The 23,199-nt window shown below is 39.6% G+C and overlaps 1 protein-coding gene across 3 annotated transcripts in view; it reads right to left on the bottom strand.

Annotated features, from left to right (window-relative positions):
- The window catches only part of GRID2 (glutamate ionotropic receptor delta type subunit 2), a 1,458,531-nt gene that overhangs the window by 749,619 nt on the left and 685,713 nt on the right, over positions 1-23,199 (bottom strand). For all 3 annotated transcript variants that reach the window (XR_014225747.1, XR_014225748.1, XM_082268534.1), the window contains exon 4: positions 11,981-12,186. Coding sequence is in view for 1 of the 3 variants with exons in the window: in XM_082268534.1 (XP_082124660.1) it covers positions 11,981-12,186 (206 nt within the window). In the remaining 2 variants the exon portion in view is untranslated. The remainder of the gene's footprint in view (positions 1-11,980; positions 12,187-23,199) is intronic.

Genomic DNA, 23,199 nt, shown 5'->3' with positions numbered 1-23,199 from the left:
GAGGCAGATAGCAGTTTGGCACATGTCCTTCCACCACCGAGGATTGCAGGGCGCTTCAGTTTGCCTCCTGTTCCTAACTCCTCCTACTCCGCTTCCTCATCCTCTACCGCCTCCTCATCCGGTCAGCGTAACACCTTCACCACCAACTTCAGCACAGCCAGGGGTAAACGACAGCAGGCAGTTTTAAAACTTGCCTGTTGGGGTGAAAAACCACACACTGCGCAGGAGTTGTGGAGGGGCATTGAACTGCAGACTGATGAGTGGTTGCTGCCAGTGAGCCTCAAGCCCGGCCTGGTGGTGTGCGATAACAGGCAAAATCTCATAGCATCTCTGGGCCTAGCCGGTTTAACACACATCCCTTGCTTGGCGCATGTGCTGAATTTGGTGGTGCAGAGGTTCCTTAGAAATTACCCCGATATGTCAGAGCTGCTGCAGAAAGTGCGGGCCGTCTGTGCGCACTTTCAGCGTTCTCACCCTGCTGCTGCTCGCCCGTCAGCACTGCAGCGTAACTTCGGCCTTCCAGCTCACCACCTCATATGTCACGTGCCCACAAAGTGGAACTCCACCTTGCACATGCTGGCCAGACTGTGCGAGCAGCAGCAGGTCATAGTGAAGTTTCAGCTGCAGCACGCATGCGTGAGTCGCTCTGCGGGACAGCACCACTTCACCACCAATAACTGGGACACCATGCGAGACCTGTGTGCCTTGTTGCGCTGTTTTGAGTACTCCACCAACATGGCCAGTGCCGATGACGCCGTTCTCAGCTTAACTATCCCACTTCTATGCCTTCTTAAAAAAAACACTTCGGGCGATGATGGAAGAGGATGTGGCACAGGATGAGGAGGAGGAGGAGGATGAAGAGGTATCATTTCCAAGGCTTTCAGGGCAGTCATTCGCAAGTGGCTCCGAGGGTGGGTTCCTGCACACACAAACGCCAGGGACACAATTGTCCAGCAGGGGCACAGTTCTGGAGGATGACGAGGATGAGGAGGAGGGGATGGAGGAGGATATGGAACCATGTTCACAGCAGGGTGGCACCCAGGCCAGCTCATGGCCATCACTGGTGCATGGCTGGGGGGATACAGAGGACACAGACGATACACCTTCCACAGAGGACAGCTTTTAGTTGTTTCTGGGCAGCCTGGCACACATGAACGATTACATGCTGCAGTGTCTCCAACGACCGCCGAGTTTCCCACATAGTAACTTGTGCTGATTACTGGGTGGCCACCCTGCTGGATCCCCGTTACAGGGACAACGTACCGTCCTTAATTCCCTCACTGGAGCGTGAGCGGAAGATGCGCGAGTACAAATGGACGCTGGTAGACGCGCTGCTGGTGGCATTCCCACCTGACAGCGGGGGCACGGTAGAAGCACAAGGCCAAGGCAGGGGAGGAGGAGGAAGAGGTCATCAACGCTGCCAGGGCACCACCAGCACCTCAGAAGGCAGGGTTAGCATGGCCGAAATGTGGAAAAGCTTTGTCAGCATGCCACAACAAGCAGCTGTACCAACAGCTGATATGGAACGTCTTAGCAGGAGGCAGCATTTCACGAACATGGTGGAGCAGTATGTGTGCACACGCCTAGACGTACTGAATGTCTGCCCCCTTCAACTTCTGGATCTCCAAGTTGGGCACATGGCCTGAGCTTGCCCTTTACGCATTGGAGGTGCTGGCCTGCCCTGCAGCCAGTGTATTATCTGAATGTGTATTTAGCACGGCTGGGGGCGTTATCACAGACAAGCGCAGCCGCCTGTCCAGAGTCAATGTGGAGAAGCTCACGTTCATTAAAATGAACCAGGCATGGATCCCACAGGACTTGTCCGTACCTTGTGCAGAATAGACATGTATACCGGCCTTACCCAGCCATTGCTGGATTTGATCTTTCTTACTCTTTTGGGGTGTACCCGAATCTAAATTAAAAACCAAAACTAGCGTTGGCTACCTCGTCCTCCTCCTCCACTGCTGCCGCAACTTCCACCTACACCGCTATATCCACCGCCATATCCTCCGCCACCTCAACCTCCTACTCCATATGGGCCTCGTCCTCCTTCTACATCATTCAAGATGATTATTTTTTATTTTTCTGTTTTTTATGTTATTTTAAGTTATTTCCCTATCCACATTTGTTTGCAGAGCACTTGCCATGCTCTTAAGATGATTTTGCTGCCATTTGCAACCCTCTAGCCCTTTCCATGTTTTTTTAGAGGCATTTTAGTGCTCAAAAGTTCGGGTCTCCATTGACTTCAATGGGGTTCGTGATCGGGACAAAGTTCGGGTTAAGTCTCTAAGTCACGAACCCGGACTGTTTTTTCAAGTTCGGTCGAACGCGCCAAACCCAAAAATCCAGATGTTCGCTCAACTCTAGTTGTAACGCACCGTGCAAACTGTTGGTGCTATATAAATCCTGTATAATAATAATAATATTTACATATTAAAGGTTTATTGTTTTAAGAAAAATATACCATACTTCTCAGATCTCCCCTGGGTCGCTTGCTGAGTAGCGGCCCTACTGCTTACTGAACACAGGAGATCATTCACTTGGCACATGCACATTCAGAGAACAGTTTACATTTTTCTAATGAATGTAAGGTGTTTTCTGATTGGTCAAGATAAAGACAATGATGTCACCACCACACCTATTCTGAATGGTGCCTGTGCCAAGTGAGTTATTTCCTGTGTTCACAATTCCATCACTGGTTTTACCATTACTATCCTAAGTCTTCTACAACTGAACTCAGAAGTGTGTAGATATCAGTGTTGACCTATCTTATGAAAATACCAGTCTTTTATAACCCAGTGGCTGAGTCAGTGTCTCAATCAATGTACTTAAATGCATATGTTGATTAGGAGCTCTGATTTTACTCTGTCTTTCCTGTTTTCCATGTTGGTTCTAATTCAGGTCTCAAAATATTGAAGCTATAGACAGCTAGGAAGGTAGCATTTTCGGAAGAAGGTCAGCTGTGGAAGCCTTTACATTCTTCTCGGTACATATTTCCTTCCACTTTTACCTAAAGAACTCTATCTATACCACTGGTAAAATCGTCTTTGTTTATACAAGAACCAGAACTGCCATTAGGAAAATAGAGCTTACAAACACAATTATCAAGAAGTATTTTTGTACTGTACTGCTTTAGAACTTTGGATTTGTCTAAAGGTGCAAATAGGTTTTTTGCTTCAAAATATAGAATTCTTTTTTAGCTTGCATATTTTTAAGTGTTACAGAGAAATAATTACATCAGTATACAAAGTTTTATGGTGTACAGCAAGTATCTAAAATACTTTTGCAAGCTTATCTTATAGGAGAAACAGATGCATTTTGGTAAAGTCATAAGATTCTGGCATGGTAAAATGGTGATATACTTGGTAACAATACTGGACACCGTTGAAAGTAATCATGCTAAGGTACATACAGAGTATTGACTGATATACAGTATATAGATTCAGAAATCTGCATACAAATACCTACTAAAGAATTGAAGCAATACAGTGTATATAAAAAAAAACAAAAAACAAACTCATTTTCAGTGAGCCAGACAAATTATATCTAATATATGTTATAAATTGAGTGTGTATGCACAGTGTATTATGTGACTATTCACTCAATTCATTCTTGTTTATTCTTTTCTTCAAGAACATGCTCACTAATCATAAAAATGTGCAGTGAACTTCAAGGGCTCAATTTAGGAAGAATTTATGTGGAGAATAACCTTGAGTAATTCATGTGCAGGGACAGCAAAATAATCATATTGTGCAGAATTGTGGCTTTAGGATTTCGTAACAAGACCAATGTATCTACTTTTGCTATGGCTAAGCAAATTCAGATACTGTTTATCATGTTCATTTAATGTCAAATTTGTATAGAGAAATATAATTAATTCACATATGGTAAATAGCTCTATTTTTCAGTGAATTTAATCAGTTTCAGATTTTTTTTAGGTGTAGCAACACATATTATATTATCCCTGAGTTATCTTATACTGTAAAGCCCAATTTAACATGTAATTGAAATTAACTAAATACATTATAAATGCAGCAAAATAAAAGCTATGCAAAGTCTTAGAGTTTGTTTTCCTTAAAAATTAGCTACAGCATCAGTCAAAAGCCTGTTTCTTGCCAGCATACTGTAGAGAAGGACCCTGGATCGCTGTGGGGAAGCAGAGATCTCTTTGCAGAGGTCAAATGCATACCCTGCTGATTCAGATTAAGAGCTCTCTAAACAGCAGGAAGTACAAGCTTAGCTGATGGAAAAGTCCACAAAATGACAACATTTTGGAAAGCGGACAACTCCAGGGTATTTTGTTTCATTAAATATTTATTTTCAGGGAGGGAGTGGAGTAACTGCTTAGAAATTAAAAAAAAAGTGTTTTAACTTAGTATGATAACACCTAAGTGAAGTCCATTTTGTATCCCAACTAAGTGTTTGTTTTAGTCTTTTATCTGACTGGCATCTACAATCTCATAAACATGTGAGAAGAGCTGCTCACTACAGCCTAGTAGCTGGAAGTTACACAAGTCTGATAGAGTCTAGTCCTGAGGTGGAGACACAGATCAAAGGAGAACTTTTATTATTAACAACTAATACTGTTAATACTCCAAATCCATGGACCACCTTCAGGCTTTCTAGGGCATAAATAATATCTCATTTAATTTCCTGACTACCTATCACATTTTTTGAAAGCCCTGAAGTGCCAGGACAATAGAAAAACCCACAAAAGGACCATATTTTAGCTAGAAAAAAAAAAACAATATATTTTTAAGAGTCATGGTGAGTATTTAGATGTTTTCTTTTTTTATTCCACATTTAAAAAAAAATGATGAAATATTTTTTAGCGCAATATGTCAATTATTAGAAAATGCTTAACACATTTTGAGCATATTTAGAATTACACCCCAAAATACACTCTGATACCCCTCCCGAGTATAGGTGTACCACATTTTCAGAGTCTAGCTGCAGAGAGGGGTCCACAATTAAAAGAGCACCTTCAGGCTTTTGGGGGGGGGCATTAATTACCTATTTAATTTCCTACTTATCACATTTTTCTCTAGGGCTTCTGTACTCTATTAATGCATGCCTGCTGCAATTCAGTAGGATTTTCAGTGCTTGGTGAATTAGTATCCCTGACTCTTTTACAAGAGACCCCTTCATCTTCTGAATCAGAGGTGGAAATTTAAAAACCATTGCTTTCCTCAGGTCTCCTTCTTGCTGCTTTCATCATACTGAGAATTTTAAAGGTCTCATCACTAGTGTAAGTTATTTTGTAAATTTGTGACAATAGTTGTACTTGTATCAGATGACACTAGTACTGGTGCTGGTTGGCTATCAGGATACCAGTTACAGGTAACAATGATAATAGATGACACTGTGATAGGTATGGAAGTGATAAGGAACCCTGTTTCTGGATGACATTGGTCTGGTGACAATGGGATTGCTGTGGCAGTGATCAGGAACACTGTGGCTAGTTCCACTGCCATGGTGACATTGGCACTGGTGTGGCTAGCATTCAGGGACACTGTGATTGGCTACATTGGCCTGGTAACACTGTACTGGTGTGACTAGCAATCTAGACCAGCAGGTTACTGTTTAAAAATATGTTAGCAGCTACAGTCAGGAAACACTCTGCTTCTACTCAAAGCCGATTGGTATGTTAGGGGAAACAGAGCTCTGGCTGCAAAATGTACTGGCTCTGGTGACACTGTAATAGTGCAGCTAATGAGAAGGACAAAGTTACTGGTTTCACTGGCTCCAATGACACTAGCACTGGTGTGGCAAGCAACAAGAAAAATGTTGCAGGCTTCACTGGCATTGGTGGCATATTTTGTTTTTTCAGAAAAGAGTTTTTATGTCTTTATATGTTATATGTATGTATGTCTCCAGAGCATGTTTGCACATGCCTTTTTTTGAGGAAATATTGATGAATAAACATGTGTTTTAATAAACCTGCTGTGTTGTTCATATTCTGACCATCTCATTCAGGCCTACAAAACCCCACTTTTTTCTTTCTCTCTAATTTTTGCATATTATATAGGGGTGTGGCCTACCCATTACTGCAATAGTTTTTTGAGACATAAATATTGTTGTGACACCAGGCGCACTATGTAAGCAACTTTCACTAGGATGACACTTTCACTAGGACATAGTTTCACAGGGAGAGAGGCAGTTTTAATTAAGCAATTGACTCAAGACACTGGGCTGAAGTTTAACAGGGTGACAACAGGCAGATTTAAAATTAGGAAAAAAGGACTTTGCACAGTATTTGAACAATGTTTACTAGGCCAAATTCTGGCACCTTCAAATAACAAAATGAATGTTATTTTGTAATTATTTCACAAAACAAAGCCATCAAAACAATGTAATCATTCAATACACAGTATTTAAGCACTGTTAATCATATATTTTGAACGGTATAGACGGCATGGAACTTTTAATGAAATCCAATATTAGAGTGGATTATTTTATATAGAATACCAGCAAAATATTGTAGACAGACTATACACAGTATTTAAGCACTTTTGCTAAGCTACAATTTGAAGAAGTGAGACACAAAATATTTTTAGAGTGTCATTATTTCACAGAGGTGATTATATTGACAAATTTATCATTCCAAGTTCCTCTGTTATTTCCACATTTTCAGTCATGAAAATGAAAACATTTGAACTAAGAATAATAGTTCTATTTGACACAAAAAAGAATGACCTAAATCTAGACCTGGGTTTTCTAAATCACTATCCAACAGTTTTACGGCCCCCTAATATTTCAGAGAATACCATATTTCAGAGAATACCACATTTGAGGTCCTTCCCTTCAACTTGCAGCATAGTTATTTAGGTCGATTCCTAAGGAGCTCCCAGCCTCCATTTATTCTGTCATTGGTTCCATCACGGACCAAGACAGGCTCTCCTTGGTTTCCAGGACATTCTGAACCCTGTAGTCCGACATTAGGCAGAGATGGGGGCTCACAGTGCACACAGACTCTCCTTGGTTTCCAGGAAATGCTGAGCCCGGTAGTATCATGTTAGGCAGAGTTGGCTGTGCAAACAGAATTTCTTAGGATTCTGTGACATGTTGAGTGCTGTAGTACAACATTAGAAAAAAATGAAGTTTGGAAGTGTACACAGGCACTTCTGTGCAACCAGCACTCGTCCAGACACAGGAAATGGGTAGCAGGCTGTGTAACGGACATCTTCAGATGACAGACACACCTAAAAAGCATGCTCAGTACACAGGGAGTGGTGAGAACTGAGCACTGTCACTGCTCAACAATTGAAATGCCCTCAGATCAGGCATGGATGAGGGAAGTAGCAAAGAAACAAAAACAACAAAGAAAGAATTACGTCTCTTTAAAATACCAGATGATCATTGGAGAGGCAAAGGCAGGTAATTTTACATTATTATAATGACCAATATCTTTTTTTTTTTTTTTTATTACTGATCATGAGAGCCCTTGTTTAAGCTTTACACACTCTATATACAAAAGCCTCTCCACTATGTTGACCTTTTCAACACTTTTAACTTTTCACATTGCCCACAGCTCTGGGATGTATTTACAAGTCATATGCTGCATGGAAACTCAAGCAATCCAATTAGTCACAGGGAAAGGGTGGCATATGGATCAAAGCTTGCTTTGATTGGGGTGTGTTTTGTCTATGGTCAGGAACAGATGTAGGTGAGAGAGAGAGGAAAAATATGGGGACACTGTTATCGTCAACTTCCATCTGCTGGACATGTTGTATAAATACAACCAATGGCACATGAGGGAGTAGATTTCGCCACAGAAGCTTATTCTCTACCTCTGAAAACTGACCTTCCTGATTCTAATGATTCCCTAGAGGAATACACCCTGCTTAAAATTGGATGGCATTCAGATTACCCAAAATTTCACTGCATGCCTAAACAATACCTTGCCTTGCTTTCAACCAAGAAGAACACCACATATGTTTTCTAGCTTGGAAAAATCTCATAAGAGGGACATGGCTAGTCTGTGCCAGGGTCTGGAGGATAGTGAAACCACTATATATATACTCAACATGTGTATATCCAGAAACTGTGGAACCATATTGCTCCATGTGGGTGACTTTAACGATTGACAGGACAATTTATGCCTGTGGGACATTCCGGAGGGAACTGAACCTGCAGGGGTTTAAACTGACAGTGACAGGTATACTTAACACTATATTAGAATGGACAGTGATGGAGTAAATTTAACTTGTTGGGGGTCACAATTTCAAGTAAAAGATGTTCTCACTAAAGTGAGAAAAAGAGTTACCTTAGATCTTGATGGTGTCCAGATCACACTATATCTGGATGTCTTTTTCCACATCCTGGTTAAATGGAGCTCACTGCTGTTGCTCACCATTCTTGACGATGCAGACCTCTCTCATCACTGGGAGGGTGCCTATTTCACACTCCTGCCTATCTCCCCATGTTCCTCAGGCCCTTTGCCTCTCTCCTGTGAAGTTAAAACCCTGGCCTGACCCATCATCTCCTACCTGGACTCCAATAAACATTTTAGAGCAATGGAAGAAGGTGCCCTTTTCCCGCCAACATCATCAGTTTAATTTAGCTTCCACCCCTGCTGACACTTTAGCAGCAGGATACCTTGGTTGTCTTTGCAGAGAACTGATATTATACTTGGTATTGTGTCTTGTTCTTTATTACTGTTTGTTATACTTTTTTTTTTGATAATAAGCACTTTCTACAGATTTGCTGATTGGTTGAATGTTACCTGACTCTTGACTGATTGACATGACCATAGTCGTGCACGTCAGCTGCCTTGCTCCTCTGTTGATAGGTGTTGTGTGTGGAGCCATAATAATCTATTACTCCTCTCAAATGAGAATGGCATTAATGCTGTTTTGTTTATGATGATTCTGCACTTTTGCAAACTGTTCTATCTAGACTTTGTTACCTCCCTACATGTATATCCAGCTTTAATGTAGAGAAAGCGACTTTCTCAGAATATTGGGAGTTCAGCCCCACATCTCTCATCTGGGCATCTGGCTTTGCCTCTCTTTTGTTTTCCCTCTATTTATCTTTCATTCCTTTTCCTGCTCCCTCTGCTCTTTATAATCCCTACATTTTCATCCCTACCCAACAATATCATTTATTGTATAATGTTTTGGCATATAGCATACTGTCCATGTTAACTCATTGTAACTTAATGTTTGTCATCTTTGCCATGAATTTGTGTCCCCTTTCGTGCTTTTTGGTGGTATCTTTCATGTCTACTCCTGTCAAAATGAATAAAACTATTCTTGATTTAGATTGTTTGCAGATTTATAGTTAGATCTTCTGTTTTGACCTGATTGTTATATTTTATGCATCAGGTATCATATTTTACATGTATGTTTTGTCTCCTGTACTTTTTTTACTTTTTTTTTTTAAAACAAACTTTATTGCAAGTCAGTCGGACATGGTAAGATCTTATTTTAGTTTCATGAAAGCCCCAATCACTTTGGAAACAGTGACCTTTATAGCTCTGTGTATTTTATAGCCATCATGTCCATTTTATTTTGAACAAATACAGTATCTCACAAAAGTGAGTACACCCCTACACTTTTGTAAATATTTTTTTTATATGTTTTCATGTGACAACACTGAAGAAATTACACTTTGCTACAACGTAAAGTAGTGCGTGTAGAGCTTGTATAATGGTGTAAATTAGCTGTCCCCTCAAAATAGCTCAACACAGCCATTAATGTCTAAACCACCGGCAACAAAAGTGAGTACCCTGCTAGGTGGAAAGTCCAAATTGGGCCCAAAGTGTCAATAATTTGTATGGCCACCATCATATGGAGTTCACAACAGTGTCACAGGTTTCCACTAGAGTCCTCTTCCACTCCACCATGGCAACAACATAAAGCTGGTGGAGGTTAGAGACCTTGTGTTCCTCATATTCCGTTTGAGGATGCCCCACAGATGCTCAATAGGGTTTAGGTCTGGAGACATGCTTGGCTAGTTCATTAACTTTACCCTCAGCTTTTTAGCAAGGCAGTGGTGATCTTGGAGGTGTGTTTGGGGTTATCATGCTGGAATACTGCCCTGCAGTTCAGTCTCTGAAGGGAGGGGATCATGCTCTGCTTCAGTATGTCACAGTACATGTTGGCATTCATGGTTCCCTCAATGAACTGTAGCTCCCCAGTGCCGGCAGCACTCATGGAGGCCCTGACCATGGCACTCAAACCACCATGCTTAACTGTAGGCAAGACACCCTTGTATTTGTACTCCTCACCTGGTTGCTGCCACACATGCTTGATACCATCAGAACCAAATAAGTTTATTTTGGTCTCATCAAACTACAGGACATGGTTCCAGTAATCCATGTCCTTAGTCTGCTTGTCTTCAGCAAACTGTTTGTGGACTTTTTTGTGCATCATCTTTAGAAGAGGCTTCCTTCTGGGACAACAGCCATGCAGACCAACTTGATGCAGTGTGTGGTGTATGGTCTGAGTACTGACAGACTGACCCCCCAACCCTTCAACCTCTGCACCAATGCTGGCAGCATTCATATGTTTATTTCCCAAAGACAACCTCTGGAGATGACGCTGAGCATGTGCACTCAACTTCTTTGGTCAACCATGGCGAGGCCTGTTCTGAGTGGAACCTGTCCTGTTAAACCACTGTATGGTCATGACCACCATGCTGCAGCTTAGTTTCAGGGTCTTGGCAATCTTCTTATAGTCTAGGCCATCTTTATGTAGAGCAACAATTCTTTTTTGCAGATTCTCAGAGAGTTCTTTGCCATGAGGTGCCATGTTGAACTTCCAGTGACCAGTATGGGAGAGTGAGAGTGATAACACCAAATTTTACACAGCTGCTCCCCATTCACACCTGAGACCTTGTAACACTAACAAGTCACATGACATTGGGGAGGGAAAATGCCTAATTGGGCCCAATTTGGACATTTTTACTCACTTTTGTTGCCAGCGGTTTAGACATGAATGGCTGTTTGTAGAGTTATTTTGAGGGGACAGCACATTTACACTGTTATACAAGCTTTTCACTTACTACTTTACATTGTAACAAAGTGTAATTTCTTCAATGTTGTCACATGAAAAGATATAATAAAATATTTACAAAAATGTAGGCGTGTACTTACTTTTGTGAGATACTGTATTTGTTCAAAGAAAACGGACATGATGGCTATAAAATACACAGAGCTATTTTTGTGATATCTCACTTTCGTGAAATACTGAAATAAGGTATAGCATATTAAAAATAACGCAATGTTTGTGTCTACAAAACTAGCTGTATTGCCATCCAAAATGATTGCAAAAGATATTTTTTTACCATGGTTACCCTTAGTTCTTGGAAGCACCACATACACTTTCATATGTAAATGACCATAAAATGGTATTTATGCATGTGCACATAATGCCCGGACTATTAGGATATATGTCTTCCAATGTACATTGCAAGGGAAATCAATTTATTTCTAGAAAGCACTTAAAACATCTAGGTGGAACGTCCTTGAAGTGACCCATTAGGCTATACTTGAGCCAGGACACCTTCTTAATATTCAGTCTTATTAATGAGCTTGAATGAAAAGCTTGTTACCCATCTTTGTAAGAAAATAAAACATTGTAGGAAAGTGCAGGCGGCCTCTGGAAATTCAATTTGGAAGTGTTCTAATCTTTCTTCTTTTGTGCATATTGCTTAATGTAAATTACAATATCTAGTGCCTTCATTGCCTAAGATGTCTGTTTGAAAGATGGCTCATAGAACAAACAACAGCCTACTTATCATCCTTGAAAGTTCGCACATTACCATAAATGTACATGTTTGTCAGAGCAATATATTGTACTTGTATTTGTCTGCGTCATAAAGTATCTTCTGGTTAGGATAAGAGCACAATTAAGAGTGTTTATTTTGGTATATACGTTTGTACTAAACTGGCTCGTTAGCTGCAGCACCATGAGCTCAAATTGAAACAATGAAGAAAGTACAAGCAGCCATAAAAACAGTTTAGGTTATTTCTTACCTCAGTAATGAAGGATTTGGCAGTTGTTGGGCTCATAACGAGAATGGCTCTTCTCAGCGTGTCCCTGTAGCGATTTAGCTCCTCTATGCGTAGAGTAGCAAAGAGTCCTGTGATCATCTTATTAATGTTGTTTTCCACCTTCTGCAAAGCTACATCCATTCCCTGCTGAGATACTCTATCCAAAAACTCTTGTATTCCACGGATATCTAGGAACATCAAAAGTCCATCAATATGCTAATCAGTTAACAGAAACACATCAATTAAATGCCTAGGCTGGTTTGGAAAGTCAATTTGCTCAGTTTCATGAAATGGAAGGTTAAGCTGCACATATGTTCAATTGTGTTGTACAGCCTCTTCCAAGTGGACTCATACTACAATCCTTTCATCATTGTCTCTGAATGTAATTCATTCAATAGGAAGAAAATGGGTAAAAATGTATGCTAGATATGATTTTTTTTTAATAATGTAAACTATCAGGTGTAAAAGCATCCATAGAGATGGATCAGAAAATAAGACTATATTACCCAATTTGAGTATTCACCCTTTTTTTAAAATCTTGGGCCAATGTTAGCAATATACTGGAAGCATCCAGCTAATAAATTCATTTTCACAGGAATAGTCAAAAAATAAGTATTTGTAGCAGTATCAGCCTCTTCACATACATTTTTTCCCCATTGCACATTTATGTCAGGGGCAACTAAACTATTTAAGTTTTTAGCAACTTAGTTGATATTGAAAAAAGTAACTGCCTCTTATCCTGTGCAATTACTCGGTGCTATTTTTTACTTAAAGTTTAATGCCTAGCAAACAACTAATTACACAGACGAAACACATACTGTATATGAACGCTGGGACTAAATGTGAGCTGTGTGAAAGCATGAGACAGTCACAAGCAAATTTAGTAGTCGCCAAAGTGTTTGTGAACCCAAATAATCAAATCGCTCATTCTGTTTAACATATTGAAATAATCACTTCCCTGCACTTTCTCAGCTGCTACATAACATAAATAATACATCATAATTATTCCTGCTGCCTGCTCTTACAGGATCTTCATGACAATGAAAACTACAGATTATATCCCACATTTTAGTTGTCATGTAATCCGCTGTGCTTTCCAATTTAGTATAGAGAATGCCATAGTGATGCGCAGCATTCTCTACAATGATGTATTCAGCCTGAGTGGAACACAGGTAGACATGTCTGCCAGCCCACTCATACGTTTCATTTACATGTATAAAGAACCATGGTTAAAACCAAAGAAACTGTGTGGACGTTGCTTTCTTTTTGGATCCCTTGAAAATCCATTGAAAATGGAGGGAGAATTATGTGATCACTAATAATTTAAGAACAATTAATAAAAATTAGGCATTTTCAGAATTGTTTTTCAAACTTTCTTCTACAATGCATGTTTGGGAAACATGCAAACCTTGAATTGCTGTATTTGAAATGTACTATTGTATGATATAGTATACAATACAGTGTAGGATGCAATGTAATTGGCTGCTATGAGTTACTAGAGGTTGTACTACATGTTTAACCACTTTAGGACCAGAGGATTTTCCTGCTTTACGTCCAGGCCACTTTTTGTGATCCGGTACTGTGCAACTTTAACTGCCAATTGCGCGATCATGCCACGCCGTACCCAAACAAAAATTACGTCCTTTTTTTCCCACAAACAGAGCTTTCTTTTGGTGGTATTTTACTGCGCTTTTCATTTTTTGTGATATTGATAAAAAAAGCGACAATTTTGAAAAAATAACAATATTTTCTAATTTGACAGTTAAAAAATATCCAATATATTAAATTTTTGTCATATATTTAGGCCAAAATGTATTTAACTACATGTCTTTGAGAAAAAAATTCTCAATGAGCGTATTTTTAAAAGCTTTAAGACCGAAAGATTTTACCCTATTCCTGACCAGGCCATATTTTGCAATTCGGCACTGTGTTATTTTAACGGACAATTGCGCGGTCGTGCGACACTGTATCTAAATTAAATTTATGTCCTTTTTTTTCCCCACAAATAGATCTTTCTTTTGGTTTCATTTGTTCACCTGTGCGATTTTTACTTTTTGCGCTATAAACAAAAAAATCACGACAATTTTGAAAAAATAACAATATTTTTCACATTTTTTTTATATGAAATTCCCCCCCAAAAAATGTAAAAATCAAAATGTTTTAACATTTTAGGCCAATTTGTTTTCTGCTACATATGTTTGGTAAAAAAAAATCACAATAAGCATATTTTGATTGGTTTGCACAAAAGTTATCACAGCTACTAACTACGGGAAATTTATGTAATTTTTATTGTTTTTTTTAACTAGTAATGGCGGCGATCTGCCGGCGATCTGTGATTTTTTTTTGCGGGACTGCGACATTGCGGCGGACAGATCGGACCCCTAACTGACATTTTTGACACTTTTGGGGGTACCAGTGACATTACTACAGTAATCAGTGCTATAAATATGCACTGTTACTGTGAAAATGACACTGGCAGGGAAGGGGTTAACTTTTATTGGTGATCAAGGGGTTAATGTATACCTGGTGCTTACTGACGTGTGTGGGGGGAGGGGACTGTGTGACACAGGCACAGATCGCAGGTTCAGCTATGCTGAATCCTGTAATCTGTGACTGCCTCACATAGGAGATCCGCCGCTTTGTTTACACAAGTGGGCGGATCTCCTCACTCGATCGCCGAAGATCGGGGAAGAGCGGCGGTGATCACCGCCTCTCCTCCCTTGGCCCGACTCCCATTGTGTCTGAATACAGCGGAAGCGAGCGTCCGGCGGCGCGCGTGCGCCGCCCTCAAGGGAAGGAGTGCAGCGACGTAGACATACGTCGCTGGACGATAACAAGCCACTTTGCCGCAGTACGCTCCATGTGAGTGGTCGGCAAGTGGTTAAATAAACCCAGGTAAATAGCAAAAGGCATTGCAGGGCATTGGTGTTGATTTCTGTCAAAATGTATATTGTTTCCCAAAACAAATAATTTAATATACTATCAATAATACCTTTTGGAGATCAGCCACTGCCATTTTTTTTGCATGCAATCTTACTGCGTAGATATAAATGTGAAAATGAAACACTAGACTAAACTTTTAACATTGTCTTGTTTGGGTGTTTGGGTTTGTTCTTCCAGTTTGACTGTTTTCAGCATTGATAAAGTCTACCACAAACAGCCCTGTTATTTAAAAGCCATTATTTCACATTTTTGTAGCTCTTTAATGACTTGATGTGGATTGGTGCAAGGCAATGTGGTGCTTATATTTAAAAATAGAGTAAAGTCTTTACCAAGTAACTACAGACCTATTATTTTAGCTTCTATAGTCAAGAAGATACTCAAAAGTTTGTAAATCACATTGATAACTTTTTGCTAGAAAATAATATCTAAGTGATTGTAAGCATGGATTCAGGAAAGACCATAGTTGTCAAGCAATTCTGCTTTTTGTTTACGAGAAAACAAGCAAAAAACTTAGACAAAGGAGTCAATGTGAATATAGTATAATTGGACTTTTGCAAAATCCTTTGACATAGATGGCTAATAAGAAAGTTATGGTCTACAGGTTTAAATAATTCAGTCTGTAAATAGATAAAAAACAAATTAAAGGGTTACTTCCCCTTTTCAGAAAAAAACAAAAGGTGAACTGATACCCTACACCATCCTCATGCCCCAACCCCCCCCCCCTGCACTTATCTCTATCGATGATCCAATTTTATCATCCCTGCAGCCCAGCAAAGCCATTATGATTGGCACAATGCTGGCACATGACTACTCTGACATATCAGAATTGATTTATCTGTCCTGGCATCTCAAGGGAAAAAAGAGGGTGAACAGCACCGTTTTCAAACCCAAGGACTGTTGCAAAGGGCTGCATGGGTGGTGAAACACTATTAGCCACAAAAGTAAGTGTAGTAGGAACCAGGGGATAAGGAGTTCGTCTCAGGTGTTAGTTCATCTGAGAAGACTGTATTCAGAAAGTTGTGTTAATTGATCCCTACTTTGATGGGAGTAATGCTATTAGTGGTGTAACCCAAGGTTGGCTGTTGGGACCCTTACATTTGAAGTTATTTATAAATAATATAGAGTTTGGGATTAAAAGTTACATTTCTGTGTTTGCAGGTGACACCAAGCTATGTAGTTAACTTATAGGCAGACCTTAAGAGTCGGTTCACACTAACGCGACTTGTCAGGCGACTTGTCAGTCTGACAAGTCACGCTCCCTCGCGGTCCATTGACCACTACAGGACCCGTTCTAATAGGAGCGACACAAGTCGCTCTGGCTTAGAAAAAGGGTCCTGTACTACTTTGGGGCGACCTCGGAGCGACTTGCATAGACTTCCATTATGTGAAGTCCCTGCAAGTCGCTCCAAAGTCGTGGTGCACGGGACTGCACAAGTTGCCCCCGAAGTAATAAGGAGTCGTGTCGCCTCCGTGTGAACCAGCTCTTATGCACAATTTGATTGAACAACTAGGTTGTGATTTATTGTTGACAAATGTAGTTGTGCACTTGGGGTCTAAAAACATGAATGCACTATACATTCTAGGAGGAGAACAGCTGAAGGAGTAAATGCATGAAAATAATCTGGATTCAGGTAGATCACAGGCTTAATAGCATTCAATGCCAATCTGCAGTTTCTAAACAAAAAAAATACGTTTTTGTATTAAAAGAGGTACAGCCAGTCCCCCAAGTTTTACAAACAACCGACTTACAAACAACTCATACTTACAAACAGAGGGAGACAACAGGAAGTGAAGAGAAATCTACCCCTAGGAAGGGAAAGTCCCTCCTGTGACTTTCTCATGGGAAAAAGGTGTATCCACTGAAGCTTTATTACCAATCCTTGTTTCTACAACAACCCAAATTTTTCAAAATACAATTGTCACAGAGACAGAAAGTGAGGTGAAATCTTCTGATCAGGGGCTCAGACAGCAAAACAAACATTACAGGGGTGTTAAAACTTCCCTATTCTATAAAAAAAAACTTTTTTTAGGCTGGAGTTACATTTAAAAAATGTACCTGTTCCAATTTACATACAAATTCAACTTAAGAACAAACCTACAGAACCTATACTATATTGTTTGTAACCCGTGGACTGCCTGTATGAACTCCAGAGAGAAAAAAAAAAACAACAACACAATCAGCCTCTTCTAGAATATGTAGTCCAATCTTGAGCACCAGTTCACAAAAAGTATATTGGAGATAGAATATAAGTACGAATCAAATTGATAAGAGGCATGGAAGGTCCCTGCTGTGAGGTATATGAAATATTAGTTGGATTTGAAGTATTTTCCTTAGAGAAGAGGTGCTTAAATGGGAATGTGATCAACATTCATACAGTAAATACATAAATATTCCATATAGTGAACTTGGTGTAAATTATTCTCTTTAAGGCCATTATAAAGGACAAGGGGGCATTCCTTGCAACTGGAGGAAAAGAGATTTAACATCCTAATACAGAAAGGAAAGATTATTTTTGTAGTAGTAAGGGCTGGGGAAATGTGTAATAAACTCCTTTAGGAACTAGTTCTATTTGGCTCAGCTGATTGTATAAAAATGCTACTATAGATGCAATCCTGAATGTACAGAATATAACTAGCTATTACCACTTCTGTTTATATACAGTGCATTGGCATGGTAGGTGCTCTCTAGTACTGGGAAAATGTACCCTTATGTCCTCCTGCTCACACGCTTTGCGGTGCAATCTGTGACCTCTGTGCCTGCCAGACACAGCAGATTACAGTTGTCCGTACTAGTCCACTGTGATGTAACCAGGTACCATGTGATTTCTGTGGCCAACTGACTATGTTCCTGTGAGACATCAGTCTCAGTTGACGTCTGCAGACAACTGCACTCCTAGAACCGCAGGAACTCTTTTGCTCTTTTTCTATTAGCCTCCTTTATTTTTGGTAATTTTATGGGTATTTGAAATGTCTTGGTGTTTTGGGGCCACCAGAAATGTAAGGTAGTCAGGATATTAGATGGCCAAGGCTGCTCCTTGGATTTTGGGCCCCTCTACGCATCTAGGTAATGTAAAAGTCTCACATATGTGGTATTCCTATATTCAGGAAGCATAGCAGAATATGTTTGGGTGTGTAATTCTAAATATGCCTATGCTGTGTATAACTTGTTAAAATGATAAAAAGGTAATTTATTAATTTTACTAAAAATGTTGAAAAAAAAATTCAACTTAAAAAAACTCACCATGCCTCTTACTAACCACCTTGGACTGTCTACTTTCCAAAAAGGGGTCATTTTGGGGGGTATTTGTACTGTCCTGGCATTTTAGGGCCTCATGATACAAGATTGACAGAACAGATTAATTTTTGCATATACTGTATATATGCATATACTGTATATATTTTTTTTTCCCTTTATATAGAAAAAAAAAACAGTGGTGATTAAATGCCACCAAAAGAAACCCCTATCTGTATTTAAAAAAATTATTAAAAATCCATTTAGGTACAGTTTTGCATGAGTGAATAATTGTCATTCAAATTGTGACAGTGCTGAAAATGTAAAAAAAAGGTCTGGGCAGGATGAAAGTAAAAGTGTCTGGTATTAGGGTGGTTACATTTACAAGTATTAACACCTGAGAATGTTCATCTGGGGAATATCAAATCGAGTTAAGGGATTAAGATGACATTTTATCCTCCTGGTGAAGTAATTTGGAAATCCTGTAAAGTGACTAGCCTCATATGATACACAGAGATTAAACAAATCCTTTTACATATGTTGTATCTGTTTATCTTCAGTTCTCTTCTATCTACTGTACATCCATTTAGAGTTCAAAATTTATACAGCTTGTCTGAGTTCCAGAAAGCAGGGGCAGGGAGTTACACTCTCTAGAGCTCAGTGAGAGCCAAAAGGGAAAGGACACACCTTTTACACAACACTTAAGAACAAAGCTGAGGCTGTAAATCACAGGCTGTGTTCTGGAACTACCTCCCCTGTCATCTTTTTCTCTTGGTGTTAGGAAAACATGTCAGTAGTGGCTCATGCAGATAGCATGCATTTCCAGATTAAAAGATTGGCGATAGATGTACTCTATGAGGCTTTTTTTTTTCTTCAACAAAGGACTTTTTAAATAAAAGTGTGAGTGTTTATATTGCTATACATTATTTATTTTTAAATAAGTAGGGGTACTATGAACCCCTTATTCATTCACGTAGGGCTACAAGATTCCAAGAAAAGGGGCCTTCCATTTTCTAATAAGTGTCCCATCTGCAGACCTCCACAACCATCAAGCCAAAGTTGTGGGGAAGAGGTGCTTGTTCTCATTATGAGGACAAATTGTTGTGCTGCTTGTTGGGGGGGGGGGCACTCTGGGAAGGTACCCTGCCTATGCTGAGGGTACATGGCCTGTATAGTTCAGGAAGGACACACACATTGTTCCTCCCTTTACTGGGCTGCAAACTGCATGCCCAGATAAGGATCTGGTATAGATGTTGGGGGGGGGCACACTTTTTTTGTGTTGGGTTTAGCTTAAACACTATACCAGATCCCCATCAAGGATAAGAGTCTGTTATGGATTGTTATGTAGGGGTCCCCTATTACCATCTACAACAGAAGAAAAAAGCGTCTGGGAGCAATCCTTTACTTACCACTTTTTATTTTTTTTAATGCAAATTTGTCTGTAGAAGCTTGTATACAGGGTATAAATGCACCACTTCACAGGCAATTTAAAGGCATCCCTCGACCATGTTATTCAACCACTTGCCGACCAGCCACCTTGCTTATACTGCGGCAGGTTGGCTCAGTCCCGCAAACAAAGTACCTGTATGATGCTTTGTGATACAGCTAGCGGGGGGCATGCACACGCATCGATTGGCTACAGGGGGAGCCAATCAGCAGGTCCAGTGAACAAGATGTACCCCTGGAACCCGCGATTGCTCCCCGTGGAGACAGAACAGTGGTCTGCCAATGTAAACATGGCAGACCGCTGTTCTGTCAGTAATGAACACAGGGATTCTGTGTTCCTCCTATTTAGGAACACAGGTCTCTGTGTTTATCCAGCAAGTCCATCCCCTACACAGTTAGAAAGCACTCTCTGGGGACACATTTAACCCTTTGATCGCTCCTGGTGTTAAAACCCTTCCCTGCCAGTCTCATTAGTACAGTAACAGTGCATATTTTTAGCACTGATTACTGTAGTAATGTCACTGGTTCCCCCAAAAGTGTCAGAAATCTCAGTTAGGTGTCTGATCTGTCCGCCGCCATTACTAGTGAAAAAAAAAAAAGACAAATCTTTTTCTAATTTGTAGACGCGATAACTACGTCGCTAGCCTGTGAGGCTCTGGGGAGCGAGCGTGTGCCGCCGGAGGCGCGATCCCGCTCGGTCACGGACCCCCCCGCGCGTGTTACCGGCAGACCCGATGTCCGCCGGTCACTCGGCGATCGTCGGGGGAGAGGGAGAAAGTCAGGCGGCTAGTGTAAACAAGCCGTCTGTCATTCTCCCCGGTGTAGAAACGATGATCACACGGTTCTACTATGTAGGACCGTTGATCATTGTTCCTACACCTCAAGCCACAGCCAATCACAGTTAGAATCACACCCCTAGGGACACACACAACCCCTCCCTCTCAAATAAAGTTAACCCCTTCACTACCAGTGTATTTTTACAGTAACAGTGCATATGTATAGCACTGATTGCTGTAGAAATGTCACTGGTAACCCCAAAAGTGTCAAAAATGTCAGTCAAGGGTCCGATCTGTCCGCCGCAATGTCGCAGTCCCGCAAAAAAAATTGCAGATCGCCGCCATTACGCGTTAAAAAAAAAACAACAAAAATGACAGAAATCTTTCCCTTTGTTGGTAAACGCGATAACTTTTGCGCAAACCAATCAAAATACACTTTTTGCAATTTTTTTTTACCAAACATAGGTAGCATAAAACAAATTGGCTGAAAATGTTAAAAAAATTTGATTTTTACATTTTTTTGGGGGGGAATTTCATATATAAAAATGTAAAAAATATTGTTATTTTTGCAAAATTGTCGCTCTTTTTTTGTTTATAGCGCATGATCAAAAAATCGCACAAGTGATCAAATACCACCAAAAGAAAGCTCTGTTTGTGGGAAAAAAGGACGTCAAATTAGTTTAGGTACAGCGTCGCACGACCGCGCAATTGTCCGTTAAAGTCACGCAGTGCCGAATCACAAAATACCCCCTGGTCAGGAAGGGGGTAAAATCTTCCAGGGCTTAAGTGGTTTATCACTAAGACACTCTGCTTAGGATTTGTATCTGCTGTGATTGTCATTTATATGTGCACTTACAGTAAACGACTGTTATTTTGAAAGCTATTCTGGGTCAGAAAACTGATGTGAATACTTTCTTGGATTCTACCTAATTCTGTTTCTCCATTAAGGATATTGCCATTCACTTTTTGTTCTAGGAATGCAAGGGGGAATTAAAGTTGTAAGAAATTTTGGAGACAGCAACAAAAAGACATATTTAGTATAACAGGGAAAAATTAGAACACCGGTCAGGTTTTTTTTTTTTTTTTTTGCTGTTTTTGCCTTCCTGTCTCGGTGACCATTGTTTCCTTCACTTTTTGTTCTCTTGTCAGAGGGGTGTCATTTTTTTGTGTTTGGTAACTTTAAATTGATCTGTTTTTGTTGCTTTGGAGATCACTGAGACACACACTACAATGTGGAAATCTTTAAATGGGAATCACAAACAGCAATACAAATATAAAAGAGGTTACAACTCTTGCTCATTTTATTCAAAACTAACAAAAATCTGCTTATAGTTGGGTGTTTTGTTGGCTCATATAAAAATGGGAAATACGTAACAAATAATAAATAACAAACCATAGCTGTTGATGCCATTTAAATACATGCTTGCTGACTTCCTGAAAGGCTGATTTTCATAGTCCTATTTCAAACTTGCAATAATTATATTTCTTTTGCCCACATTAATCAGAGGTCATATGGTTACAAAGAACATTATCATCCTTGAGTATATGCTTGGTAGATGCCAGATGATAGAAAATGGCTTGCCTTGTCTATACCAGATAATAAAATAGATGCATTCCATAACACGTTGATCATAGAATGCATCTATTAACTTAATAATTGATTACAAAATAATTATTACTTCATTTTAATTCAGCCAGAGGCCTTTTATGTCATCAAGGGTGATCAGAGTTTTAAAGTCATTCAACTTAACCATTGCGTTAAATGAGCCATCAGCATAATTTTCTGGTTAAAACGCCAACAGATGAGGCAATTTTATGGAGGTAATTCATTCGATTGTTTTTAGTTGGTTATAGTATTAAATGAAAAACTATGTCAGTTTAATGAGATTCTTCAACACGTTCCCAAGACAGAACAATAGAAAAAAGATAAAGATTTATGATAGGCTATATCTTGTGTCCTTATATCATAGGCAAGAACTCTTGTCACTTGATAGCTTACACATTAATGCTGTAATGCAAACAAAATAGTTCAAGTAATAAACCTAAATTAATAATATGCTTATTGTGGCACACTGAAGCTGAGGAAATTTTGAAGCTGGCATGAGGCCAAATGAGTTATTAACAGTTTTAAGACTGTCAGGAGACATACTTTAGGATATTGCAGTCATCAGGCAGTTGAAATCAGCCTTGGGGTAATAATGAACATTTGAAATCGATTAAGAAAAATGTGATTATTTACATTGTATGCCATCTCAGGAATTAAATTATTCTGTTTATCCTACCCAATTATAGGCTAGGAGGCAGAAAAAGATGGTTATACAGTAGAATATCCAAAGCCAAAAGGTCAGGCTGGTGTTCTCTACTTTGCAATACTGACACCAGCAATGCCCCACCTTGTCACTTAAATTAATTATAAAAATGCCGGGTCAACCCTATAATTGGGCATGACATTTGTTCGAATGGGTTAGTGAGTCTAACATCCTGACATTACGTTTTCTTAAAGAGAATTGAAATATAACAAATGTTATATAGCTGCCGAGGTACTGTTCTTAAGATTAACTTTTATTTCATTTTTTACCGCAAAATCATTGGAAAATGTGCTATCATAATGAGTGTGCCATAAGATCAATACTTTTTCTTCCTTTGGAAAAATATAGTGATATATATACTATATTATATAGTCCTGTGTCTAATAGTTCTGTTTTACCTTCTAGTCAGAAATATTTTTTTTTTTTATATCACTGATTGCTCTATGCTGAGAAAATCAGTGACAAATCTCAGTCAAGGAAAAAGCTCATCTAAGA

Source organism: Pelophylax lessonae (genome assembly GCF_965119305.1).
Source record: "Pelophylax lessonae genome assembly, chromosome: 1".
Classification (NCBI taxonomy): Eukaryota; Metazoa; Chordata; class Amphibia; order Anura; family Ranidae; genus Pelophylax; species Pelophylax lessonae.
Note: the sequence above shows the minus strand (reverse complement) of the source record. Positions and strands in the feature narration are given on the sequence as shown.